Source organism: Abramis brama, assembly GCF_963993115.1.
Source record: "Abramis brama genome assembly, chromosome: 1".
In the NCBI taxonomy this organism is placed as follows: Eukaryota; Metazoa; Chordata; class Actinopteri; order Cypriniformes; family Leuciscidae; genus Abramis; species Abramis brama.
Genome location: NC_139963.1, coordinates 57,062,335 through 57,075,864, shown reverse-complemented (window position 1 = coordinate 57,075,864; position 13,530 = coordinate 57,062,335). Strand labels below are relative to the sequence as shown.

The 13,530-nt window shown below is 35.2% G+C and overlaps 1 protein-coding gene across 3 annotated transcripts in view; it reads left to right on the top strand.

Moving 5' to 3' along the window:
• The window catches only part of LOC311074856 (uncharacterized protein), a 63,623-nt gene extending 51,527 nt beyond the window's left edge, over positions 1-12,096 (top strand). For 2 of the 3 annotated variants that reach the window (XM_084101782.1, XM_084101781.1), the window contains exons 2-4: positions 2,692-2,946; positions 7,088-8,642; positions 10,742-12,096. In XM_084101782.1, coding sequence (XP_083957908.1) covers positions 2,889-2,946; positions 7,088-8,642; positions 10,742-10,808 — 1,680 coding nt within the window. In that variant the 5' untranslated portion in view covers positions 2,692-2,888 and the 3' untranslated portion in view covers positions 10,809-12,096. The remainder of the gene's footprint in view (positions 1-2,691; positions 2,947-7,087; positions 8,643-10,741) is intronic. The other variant, XM_084101783.1, reaches the window with a different exon arrangement.
• Positions 12,097-13,530: the final 1,434 nt, after the last annotated feature.

The following is a 13,530-nucleotide window of genomic DNA, read 5'->3' as shown; positions in this document are numbered from 1 at the left end:
GTTGCTGAGAAAAGCCGTCCTTCAGGTGGCTTCGAGTAAGCCGCGAAACTGGTTAAACTTTTCAAGATGATGCAAATTACAAAAACAATTGTTAGGAAATCCTAAATAATTAACTTTTGAATTAAGTATTACAAACAGAGCTGGCTAAATTACATACCAGGATATGCGAGGAGTGCGGGCCTTGTCGTTGCTGAGAAAAGCCGTCCTTCAGGTGGCTTCGAGTAAGCCGCGAAACTGGTTAAACTTTTCAAGATGATGCAAAATAAAAAAACAATTGTTAGGAAATCCTAAATAATTAACTTCTGAATTAACTATTACAAACAGAGCTGGCTAAATTACATACCAGGATATGCGAGGAGTGCGGGCCTTGTCGTTGCTGAGAAAAGCCGTCCTTCACATAGCTGCTAGACTGTAAAAAATAAGTCCTTCAGGTGGCTTCGAGTAAGCCGCGAAACTTGTTAAACTTTTCAAGATGACGTAAAAGACAATTGTTAGGAAATGCTTAATAACTATTAACTTTTTAATAAAGTGTTAACAAACGTAAGTAGGATAAGCTGACTTACGTTCGCTACCAGAGCAGAGTTGCGAGGAGTGTGGCTAGTCAGTCGTCGTTGCTGAGGAAAGCAGATTGCATTTGTTTTCTGCGGAGTTGCACACGTGATCACTTAAGCCGCGAAATTTACTCAATTTATTTAAACTGTCGTTTATTAAGATGGAACTTTATTTAGGAAAATTGGTAGGAAATACTTAATAATTTTAGTTTCTAAAACAGATCAGTACAAGTAAATAATTATCAAATATTTCTATTAGAATTCACCAGAAATATTAAGGGTATATTACAAATATAATTAGTTGGTTAAATACTTATTTATTTTCATTAAATAAACTTAAATAATATATGTAAATTTTAGAGAAATTACCTGTTGGATTTTTAATTATTTTTTTTAACCTGATCTACTCAAAAAATCACTTAAATGATTTCAAAAGATTTTATTAAGTTAATTTAGCTCTTTATTTTTGTGAAATTTACTAAGCCACTGGATTATTTTTTACAGTGCAGTGTGGAGTGTGGACATCATATTAGATCATATTCCAATCGGATACAAAAGATAATCGGATTGTTAGTGTGTATGTACCCATAGTTAACTATTATACGTCAAAATTTTAGCCATAGTTAACGCTTCATTTACACATGTGGCTGATGCTGTGCCTCTCTCAACCACAAACGCCATCTTTCATCAGTTTTTTGCACTCTTCTCTTTAACTTTCGGCAGTCTATAGAACTAGAAATGTTTTTTCTCGGTGCGACCGATGAGTACAGACCAAAACTTGAACATTTTTCAGAAGCAATAATCAGCCAAATTTGCGAGTCCGTTCAGTTCAGTGGCACTGTTTACGTTCAGTACCTCCAAAATGGCCGACTTCCGGATTGATGACGCGTCGTGAAAACCCTCTATAACAAACCAGTTCACCCGAAGGAAAACTCGATGAAGTGCTATTAGAGGACATCCTGTCATAGCTTTTTGGTACATAATGGCTACCGTAGATGCAACACACATTTGAAAAAGCGAGGCGCTAGAGAGCACTATTCATTTGATTGCAAAATACAATTTCACCACTAGATGGGAGAAAATCCCACTTAGTGTCCCTTTAATGAGGATTATAATTTTTAGGACCATTGTCGGTTTTGATCTAATAACATTAGTGCAATAAATGTAGTTACTACAAAATCAAAATATATATTTAGATATTGACATGATGCTGCTGTACTTATTTAGATGAGGTGGTTAAAGATGAATGCCATTAGTGTTTTTTTTTGTTTTTTTTTTTTTTAATGTTTTATCGTTATCATGTTGTGAGAACCAACAGTATTGTCTTTCAATAGAGCAGTTTTACAGGCTTTTATCAAGTATCCTGACTCAAATAATGTGTTTCTAACAGCAAACACTCAGAATAAAGTGAGATGATCTGCTGATGACCCTGAATGGCTTGTTGAATGAGTGTTGATAGTCTGAGGCTCATCAATATTAACAGATCTGCTGAAAACACTCTTTATTTCATGACAATAGTTCCTGTTTTCACCTCATTTATTATGCTGATGTCTTCAGATTGCCTGTGAATTGACACTTAAAGCTCATTTCATTGGTGTCAGCAGACTGTAGCCTATTTGTTGCTCACAGATACATTTGAAGAATTCAGATGCAAAAGCCTGTAAGTGCCATCTGAAATTTTCTTCTAGAATGATCATTTTTATATTTATATTAATATAAATTTTATATATATTTAAGTTATTTAAGTTCACTTAAATGACAATTAATAGGTAATTTCCATTGCCATTTAGCCTAAGTGAAATTACTGAATTTAAATATACAAGCTTGATAAAGATGATCATTCTAGATCTTGCATCTGAACTCTTCATTTATTTCTGTGTCCATGCTTTCAACTGTTTTTTTTTTCTGTTTTTTTTCTGACCTTTGTCAATATTTGGAAGACATTATGATGTTTTATATACTTTTTTAGTTATAGAGATATTGTAATGGAAAAAGCAGGAGAGTGTTCTGGTTAGCCATAGCATAAGTTATAAATGCATAAATTCATCAGTTACTTTACTTCAGACAGACACAAAGGCTTAGATGTGATATTTAGTATAAAAACATATTCAGGAACTGATATTATTTTTTATTTTGTCAGATTAGCTCCTCCCACTGCAATCACATCACCAGTGAAGCCCCTCCCACTGCAATTACATCATCAGTGAAGCTCCTCCCACTGCAATTCTCCAATAAATGCTGTAAATTCCCATCAGCTACAAGTGAAGACGAGCATCAGAGCATCAGGAAGAGCTGAAATCTGCAAAGACTGAGTTTATTAAAGAGGACAGTGAGAACATGAGTGATCCAGAACCCTGTAGAATGAAACACACTGAAGATCCTGAAGAACAAAGAGGTTGGTGTTTATTCTTCATTCATTCATGATGCTGAAAAACATTCATGTTAGAAACATTCAAGCACTTCATCACTTTTAGATAAACAGTTAAACTATGAAATGGGAACAAATGGTGAGTACAGGGAGGTTTGAGAAACTTGAGCAAAACCAGATTTGTAAGGAACGTTGTATTACCGTTGTATTGTATGTCATAAATAACAGAAGTTCCCATTCGAATTGAAGGAACGCATCCTCTAGTGCAGTGGTTCTCAAAGTGGGGTCAGCGAAATAATTTATAACAGCCTACCGTTTTCTCCAGACTGTAAGTCGTGTTTTCTTTATCATCTGAAAAAATGCTATTTATTCAAAAGTGACTTATATAGTGCATTTAACGCCAAATAATAAAAAAAGTAGACACTTAAAGGTTTCTATAGATAGATTATATATATATATATATATATACAGTACCAGTGAAAAGTTTGGAAACATTACTATTTTTAATGTTTTTGAAAGAAGTCTCTTATGCTCATCAAGCCTGCAGTTAAAAAAACAAAAAAACAAAAACAGTAATATTACAATTTAAAATAATGGTTCTCTTTTTTAATATATTTTAAAATGTAATTTATTTGTGTGATGCAAAGCTGAATTTTCATCAGCAAGTACTCCAGTCTTTGGTGTCTTATGATCCTTCAGAAATCATTCTAATATGATGATTTGATACTCAGTTATTATCAATGATGGAAACAGTTGTGCTGCTTAACCCTCTGGGGTCTGAGGTGTTTTTGGGGTCCTTGAGATGTTCTGACATGCCCTGACATTTGTGCTTTTTTCAGTTGCGTATAAACATATTAATGGCAAAAAAAAATTACACACTATTTAGCACAAACAGGACTACCATAATATGTGAGCAACAAGAATGTACATGTCTGCATTTTTGAGAGAATAATGTTTATGCGTGGTTATTGAAAAAACTAAAAACTAAAGTTTCTGAAATAAGGCCATAAAACACATACTAAATATGTGCCAATAAGACTTTTGTCTAATAGATGTCATTGCCTAGTGTTTTTTCTTCAAAATGATGTGAAAATCACCCTGCCTAATCATTCACATAACACAATACATTGATTTGAATTTTGCAAAGCACTTTCTGTTTGGAAAGGCAATATGCGGAGTGGGCGTCACAGATCATGCATATTTAGTGGTTCACACCTTAGGAGACAATGGGGCCTGCATACTTAATTAGCCATTCATTCAGGTGAGTCACTGAGCCACAAGAATGCAAGAGCAACAGTTAGAAGCATCTCAATTCTTTTTTATTTTTCCACATATTGTGCTTGCAATTTGGCCTATAATATCCAAGGAAAACATGTCTAGTAATTGTGCAGTTAATTCTCATACTGTATTTTCAGTTTTGGAATATTTATCCTCTCCCCAAATTTGTCACTAATAAAACACAATAAAAATTATTTAAAGAAAAGGCTTATATTTACCTTTTAATAGTTTGTTTACATCTACCTTGTAAATATATTTTTTTATTAAAAAGGTTACAATTACAACAACAATTCAAGTGTAATCTTTCTTTGTAAAAACTAAAGTATACATTTTATCATACATATTTCAAAGTTAAAAAGGTTACAACAACAATAATTACAATTTCAACAATATTTCAAGTGTACTCTTTCTTTGTAAAAAAAAAGATTATAGGCCTACATTTTATCTATGTATTCATTACTTTGAATATAGCCAACATTGGAACAGCTAACATCTTAGTTGATGACTTTATTTTTGACAAAAATAGTAGGCTATTTTATATATAGAAATTGCTAAACAAAAGCTTATTTGATGTGGCAGTATATTCTACAGTAAAAACTGTACCCAAATCTACTAAACAAAATGTTGTCTTTCATATTTCGCCTGACTGTAACGTTGTTTTCATGAAATATTACTGCATATTGTTATATTTTTTTGCAATACTTTTTTCAGGATTATTTGATGAGTAAAACGTTAACAGCATTTATTCATAAAAACAGCATTTATTCAAAATAAAAACATTTCTAACAATATAAATCGTTACCATCACCTTTTATCAATTTAACGCATCCTTGTTGAATTAAAGTACTAATTTCTTTTAAAAAAAAAGTTATTGTTCCCAAACTTTTGAACGGTAGTGTATATTGTTACAAAAGATTTCTATTCTAAATAAGTACAGTTCTTTTTAACTTTTTATTCATCAAATAATCCTGAAAAAAATATATTAGGTTATAAAAAAAATATTAAGCAGCACAACTGTTTCCAACATTGATCATAAATCAGCATATTAGAATGATTTCTGAAGGATCATAAGACACCATAGACTGGAGTACTTGCTGATGAAAATTCAGCTTTGCATCACAAAAATAAATTACATTTTAAAGTATATTAAAAAAGAAACCCATTATTTTAAATTGTAATAATATTTCATAATATTACTTTTTTTTTTTTTTTTTTTTTTTAACTGCAGGCTTGATGAGCATAAGAGACTTTTTTCAAAAACATTAAAAATAGTAATGTTTCCACACTTTTGACTGGTACTGTATATATATATATATATATATAGTTCTTAAGTCTGTGCGTCATGTAGTCTATTCGCTGTGTTCTGGTTGATTTTGGGACACGTGCGCCAGAAAGGAGACAGAGACGGCAGAACTCGCATCCTGTTGTTTTCTTTATTTTTAAAAGGCATGACTTTTTGTAGTTATTTTTAATGTATACACAAATAAAAAATAGACACTTTACCGTTTTTTAAGATGTACTCTTATCTGTATGGCCATAAATAAGATTATTAATTTGTTTCCACAGCGTCGGCGTCCCACGTGCGCACACAATATGTCAGTTCTAGCACCGCTAATTTTGACATCGCAGCCTGGTCATTATCAAAATAAAATACAGTCAACCGAACTTATAAAAAGTTCTACTTAATTTAATTTGTCTGTTGTACACTATGAAGGCAATGCCGGTCAATCATTATACTGTCAACTAGGGCTGAACGATTAATTGCATTTGCGATAATATCACGATATGATGAAATGCGATTTTTTTTTTAACCGCAAAGCTGCGATTATAGTCTGGTCACGTGACGCGCAAGAGTAAACAAGTCTGTATTGCAGATGAAGCATCAACTTGGCACGCGACACATATAGACCTGGCTACAGGAAATAACAGTTTATGTTTAATTTATGTGATATTGTATCATAAGAGTCCCATGAACAGAGGTGTCAAAAGTTTTCACATCCATTACTCAAGTGAAGTATAGATAATAGGGTTTATTATCCCTGTAGAAGTTGAAGTATCAACTCAAGCTTTTTACTCAAGTAAAAGTACTGGTTTCAAACCTAATTAAAGTATAAAAGTAAAAGTAATGTAATGAAGGACAAAAGCCTAGGCTGCGGCACAGGGGCCTATAGTGCACTATACCCTCACCTAAAAAAAAAAAAAAAAACATTTTTTTCCTACAAGCCGTAATGACTATGTTATATTAAAATGTTAATGTTGAAAATTTTGGGATGCACTAGGCTACTTGTTTCAGCCGCATATATGACCATTGAAAATTAAAGGAGAACTCATGTAGTACACAATAACATGTAGTACACAGATAATGCAAATAAAGATAAACTAGTTTTAAACTTGCGAAAGCTGTGTTCACGCTTGACTGTGAGCATGTGGAATTTCTGCAAAGGTCGTGATTTAATGTCACACTTTTTTTTTAGATAAATTCAACATACAAATAATAATACATCTAAATGTATAAATACCAATCTACTCCACCTGACTGCAATGAGTTGGTGTTCTTTTAATTTAACTGATGCATCAATCTTGGCCACGAGTCTTCACCTGATACAAATGCAGGTGTCCTACATTCACATGCGTATAAATGGAAGTCAGTGGAAGAAAAAGTCTAGTTTGACCAGCCTTTAATATATTAAGAAGTTTAGTCAAATAAATTAAATGGCAATCTATAAGTTGGTCCCATATTTATGGCAGTATTCTCTATTCTTTAATGATAATATTACATTAGGTAATTGTGTCGTTGTTCAAATAAAATTTTAGTTCTCACTACAGAAACATGGGATATGTGCCTATAATGTTTTATAACAAAGATGATTTTTTCCCCCTTTCATGTCAGGCCTGATTGAAGTGAAGGAGGAGAGTGAAGAACTGATTGAAGTGAAGAAGAAGAGTGAAGAACTGAGTGAAGTGAAGGAGGAGAGAGAAGAACTGAGTGAAGTGAAGGAGGAGAGAGAAGAACTGAGTGAAGTGAAGGAGGAGAGTGAAGAACTGAGTGAAGTGAAGGAGGAGAGTGAAGAACTGAGTGAAGTGAAGGAGGAGAGAGAAGAACTGAGTGAAGTGAAGGAGGAGAGTGAAGAACTGAGTGAAGTGGAGGAGGAGAGAGAAGAACTGAGTGAAGTGAAGGAGGAGAGAGAAGAACTGAGTGAAGTGAAGGAGGAGAGTGAAGAACTGAGTGAAGTGAAGGAGGAGAGAGAAGAACTGAGTGAAGTGAAGGAGGAGAGAGAAGAACTGAGTGAAGTGAAGGAGGAACATCATGTCAAACCTGGAGAAAAACCTTTGAGTCGCTCAAAGACTAAAAATACATTTTTAAAGAAAAGAAGTGCCAAGAAATCTTTCACCTGCAGTCAATGTAGAAAGATTTACACAACCAAGCATAGTCTAGAATGTCACATGAGAATCCACACTGGAGAGAAGCCGTTCTCATGTGATCAATGTGGAAAGAGTTTCGCTCGCAAAAATAATCTTGACATTCACATGAGAGTTCACACCGGAGAGAAGCCGTTCTCATGTGATCAATGCGGGAAGAGCTTTGCATACAAACAAAGTCTTCAGTTTCACATGAGTGATCACACTGGAGAGAAGCCACATGCATGCCATCAATGCGAGAAGAGTTTCTTGCGATCATCTCTACTTAAGAAACACATGAGAGTTCATACTGGAGAGAAGCCGTTCACATGTGATCAGTGTGGGAATAGGTTTCAAAACAGAGAATGTCTTAATGTTCACATGAGGAGACACACTGGAGAGAAGCCGTTCACTTGTAATTGCTGTGAAAAGAGATTCTTAAGCAAACAACAACTAGAGGTTCACATGAGAGTTCGTACTGGAGAGAAACCGTTTACATGCACTCAGTGTGGGAAGAGTTTCTCACACAGAAAATATCTTAAAGTTCACATGAGGATCCACACTGGAGAAAGACCGTTCACTTGTGATCAGTGCGGGAAGAGTTTCACACAATTGGCACATCTTAAAGGGCACAGGAATATCCACACCGGAGAGAAGCTGTTCACATGTGATCAGTGTGGGAAAACGTTTATGTGGGCATTAGCCCTGAAGACACACCTGACGGTTCATACGAAGGAGAAGCCACATTCATGTTCTGTGTGTGGAAAGAGTTTTTCACTGCTGTCATATTTACATAGACATGAGAAAATTCACACTGGTGTAAGAGATCATGTGTGCTTTGAGTGTGGGGAGTCTTTTATTTCAGTGAGCTTTTTAAAACGGCACCAGAGAATTCACACTAGAGAAAAACCTGCGAGGATCCACAGCAGAGAGAAGCCGCACACGTGTGATCAGTGTGGAAAGAGTTTCTCTTTTAAAAGTCACCTGAAGCTGCACATGATGATCCATGCAGTGGAGAAACCACATCACAGTGGTCTGAAATCACGGTAACTAGTTTATCTTTATGTGCTATGTAGTGACCCTCTTTTCGTTTATGAAATACAGCTGACGTGTGTTCCATAAACTTTATTTATTTTGAAAACAATCTTAAATTCGGAAAACAAGTAAAGGAAATCAGAGACCGATCTAATCGCCTCCACGGTTTCAAAACTATGTCCCTTTCCCCAACTGGCCACCTGACTACTGTCTAACTAAAACACACTTACATAATAGGTTCAGATCACCTCATTACATCATTAGAGGAAAACATAAACTTACATATACTGAACAAAATTATAAATGCAACACTTTTGTTTGAGCTGAACTCAAAGATCTAAGACTTTTTCTATGTACACTAAAGGCCTATTTCTCTCAAATAGTGTAAACAAATCTGTCTAAATCTGTGTTAGTGAGCACTTCTCCTTTGCAGAGATAATCCATCCACCTCACAGGTGTGGCATTTCAAGATGCTGATTAGACGGCATAATTATTGCACAGGTGTGCCTTATGCTGGCCACAATATAATAATATATATATATATTAAAAAAATGTTTAAAAAATTGCAAGCGGCTTCACTATGTCACTACGCAAACAGAATTAAAATACAAAGAAAAAATATATCAGTTAGTTGTTTCTGATTCTCATAAGGGTAAACCTATTTCACTGGGTAGTGGAAGCTATTAGATTAGGTTATAATGGCATGGGACTCTTCCGGAGGGGCTGAGAGCTCATTCTGCCAGAGGTATAGTGGTTTGTTAAAAAATCACGTTTTCACATAAGCTTCCATTCTATTCAGGGAATAGTTGTGATCGATTACTGTTTGTATTACCATAGTTTTCCGACATATATTAGATTATAAACCATTTAATCGTTTGTATAATCATTGTATCTAAAATGTATAAGAAATTACGGTCACATAACATCTTGTTCGTTAACATTCTTAAGTCTGAATCAGACTGGAATTGGTTTGAAATTGATGCCATCCATAATATTTACATCTAAGTACTAGAACTAAGAACGGTTATGGTAAGGGGTGGGACATTTTACGAACACGTGCTAAGCGCTGCCAATCATAACACACTGGGCCTGCTAACCAATCACAGCACATTTCATATTTTGGAAGGAAATACTGGTTGAAGCATTCAACCAGACTAAGGACAGAGGAGCTGTAATAATGTAAAATATGTGAAAAATAATGTGTTTTTTTGAGCAATCAAGCATGAAAGCATATTCTAATATACCCAAAAACAAAATCAAGACTTGATAAAAGGGCATAATGGGACCCCTTTAATTACATATTTGATTAATTATTTTGACATTTGACCGAGGAAAAGCCTAAAGTGCAGGTGAACTGGGAAGTCTGAAAGCCTTTTCACACTAAACACATTTTGAATATTCACCCACTAATGAAGCAATGCTTTTTTTCTTCAGAGAAAATTTCTTCTATTTTCTTTGGTCTTTAAAGAAAAGTGCTGACTAATAAGATATAAACTTTGAGCTGCTGCAAAATACACATTTAAGAAGATTTGGTGGCACTAGTGAAACCAACATTAAAGATTAAAATTACTTTAAATGAAATATTAGCATTTCATGAACACTTTGAACTACGCAAGTAATCCATGATTATTCAATTGTGTAAAATATTCCATTGTGTAAAATAGTCCCTTGAAAGTTTTTTCTTACATTTACAAGACATTTACATTTATTGCTTTGGCAGATATTTTTACGACGACTGATTTGCTTTTCCTTCAGTCCAACAAATATTTGTTTTACGTTGATTGTGAAAGGGCCATCTGTCAACAAGTTGTTGCACATTTTTGCATAGCTTAGAGGCCAATCAGCTTGTGTCATGTAGGAAACTATGTGATTTCTTACAGATCACGTAATGCCTGTGTCATCTAAAGTTTCATGACCAAACTAGTGATTTATAACACAAATCATCTTCATGACATTAAAATAGATCATAATCGTTCACAGCAGTTGTTGACCAGATTTGATGAGATTAAAATGACTATTGAAGTCATCAGTGATCTTGACTTTGAGCTTCACTTTTCATTTCACATTTGTCTCTCATTTGAAATCTCACATGATTTAATGTTTCTTTTAGATCTGATGGACGTGAACAAGAAAGGAAAAACAGAAGCCAAAAAAGTCTGTCTGTAAATCAAGTCTGAAGATTCACAAGAGAGTTCACACTAGGAAGAAGTGACTCAGGCTTTCTCTCTGAAATCACTTCTGCTTCTCATTCTGAAGAAAGACCATTTAACTGTGATCAGTGTGGTAAACAGTTTCATTGAGCTTCAGTCCTGAAGAAACGCCTGAAGATTCACACAAAGGAAAATATTCATTAGTAATATTACAGCAGAAAAGACACGGCGGTGTGTGTTTCAGTGCAGAAGTCCTTTACTACAGAAGATGAACTGAAAGAGTGCCAGAAAATTCACACTGGAAAAAAACATCTCAAGGCAAAGTTCAGGAGCTGAAGAAGAGACCATAACACTTTTAGAGAGACATGAATCTGATATTAATTTTTCTTCTTCATTTTTCATCAGAACATCTAGGGCCCTATCTTGCACCCAGCGCAATTGACTTTGTACACCGACGCATGTATCATTCCTATTTTGCACCCGCGCAAAGCGCGCTTTTCCCTCCACAGAAGCACGTCGCTAAACTAGGGAATGAACTTGCGCTCCCTGGGCGGTTCAGCGCAAAAAAGGAGGCGTGTTCCGGCGCAAACGTTCCTTCATGCTATTTTGCAGATTTAGAAAACATTTGCGCCACTAACCAGGAAAAAATAGTTTAAAGTCAGTGGCGTGTTGCGCATGTTATTCATATGCTATTTTAAGGGTGCATGCTTGGCCATAATCAATGTAGCGTGTGCAAAACGCGCACTTTGATTCTCTCATCTACACAGAAGCAGCAGTTTTCATTTTTGCAAATCATACATTATTACGATAGATAGATCTCCTGGCGCGCGCCTGGCAAATCCGCCGTTATGATAGGAATCCGCTTTAGAACAAGCGCGCCTGCTCTTAAAGGGAATGTGAGATCACGCTCCGATTGGTTTATTTCACGTTACGCCCAAACCACACCTATGAATAATGAAGCTCTTCAGACCAACCCATTTTAGATTTGCGCCTGGCGCAAGAGTCATTTATCCCGCCGGGAAAATAGCAACAGCGCCAAGACCCGCCCACAAAGTTACTTGCGCTTTGCGCTTTGACACTTGCGTTTCAGATCGTTAAAATAGGGCCCAATGTGTCTCTTCCACTTCTACTCTTTGAAATGCAAGATATACTTTCATGTATCTTTGAAACTGGACTCTTTTTCTTCTCCTCTTCTCTTGTGATGCTTTGGCTCTTATAAGTCAGTAAAGAGAGAGATCTGTGTCATTCTCCTTCACTTTTACTTTGTGTTTGTATTTGCTTCATAAAATGATTGATTAAAGTCTTCATGCATTTTATTAACATCTCATTGTTATTGTCCTTTATTTTCTGCTGATTCTGCTTGAATCAGTTCATTATTTTAGTTATTTACTTTTGAGCTCTCCATGTTTAATTTTCTCAATAAAGCTTTTAAATACCTAACTAATTATATTTCACCCACACATGACTGACATTGAGTGAGACTGCTGTCTGTCTATATTATTAACAGTTTCACCCTTGATATCCAGTACCATTTATACATTTCAAAGTGTTTGTTCTAGTCAGTTTGATGTTTCATTAAACAATGAGGCTTCATGAAGTCAGAACAATTACTATGAACTTTAAACAACACACAGTTTTTAGTAAATAAACGGAAATGATTACTGTCTCACTCTCACCACAGCTTTACACAACCAGCAGAAAGAGCTGGAATAAAGAGAATTGGTGTGTAATCCTTATTGTTATTTTTGTGTGATTATGCTTATTGATGTTTTGTCGTTGTGAACAGAATTAAAGGGATAAGTTAGTTCACTTTGAAATTCAATTTTGGTATGTTTTAGCTTACCTCATGGGCGTAGATTATGCGGGGGACCTTTTGCAGCTAAAAAAAACCTAAATTGAAAGTTTGAAGTGGTTTTAAAAACTTGAAGTTTGACGTAGCCAATTCTCGGGGGAGCATGCCCCCCCAACCCCCCTAAATACCTCACATTTGGGACCTCAGTGATTATAAAACCCTGACATATGCATGTTACTGGATGAATGAATGAAACTAGTTAAATGACAGTTGGTCAATTTAAGGTTTCTGCAAGTGAAATTAGTTAACTCGAGTTTTAGTGCATTTTACAGTAACATACTGTAGATTACAGTAAAGAACTGCACAATTAACAGTAAATTACTGGCAACAGTGTTGCCAGTATTTTACTGTAAAAAAAACCCGGTAAGGTCTAACAGTGTTGTAATCAGATTCAGCGCGTTCTTCATCTTTAATCCGCAGCGGCGTCGAGCGCACGTCAGAAAGAGAGCACAAGGTGTGTGTGTGTGTGTGTGTTCATCCGAGTCTCATGACCATAGATATCATATAAAGGCCTTTATATGATATCTATGCTCATGACCGTCACTGCTTCAATGTCAGAATATTTGAGATGACCAATCAAAACAAAGTAGGCGGGATTTATGTTCACAGAAGTTGCTGAGCGCGAATTTGAGCAGAGCGACTGACGCAGTCAAGTGCGAGATAACGGATAACATGTAAGTAGCTAAACTAAACATTTCACATTTGACAGTTTTTTAGGTCATAAATGTGAAACGAATGACAAAAATAACCAGGCAAACGATTTCGTTTGAAACAAATATACTTTTGTCGAATTTCGCCATTTTGAACTGAAAATAGGCCTATAACGTGACTCGATGTAATGTAACTTAGGCTAATTAGTTTACTGTCACTGAGGGGACAAGAAACATTAACAAAGCC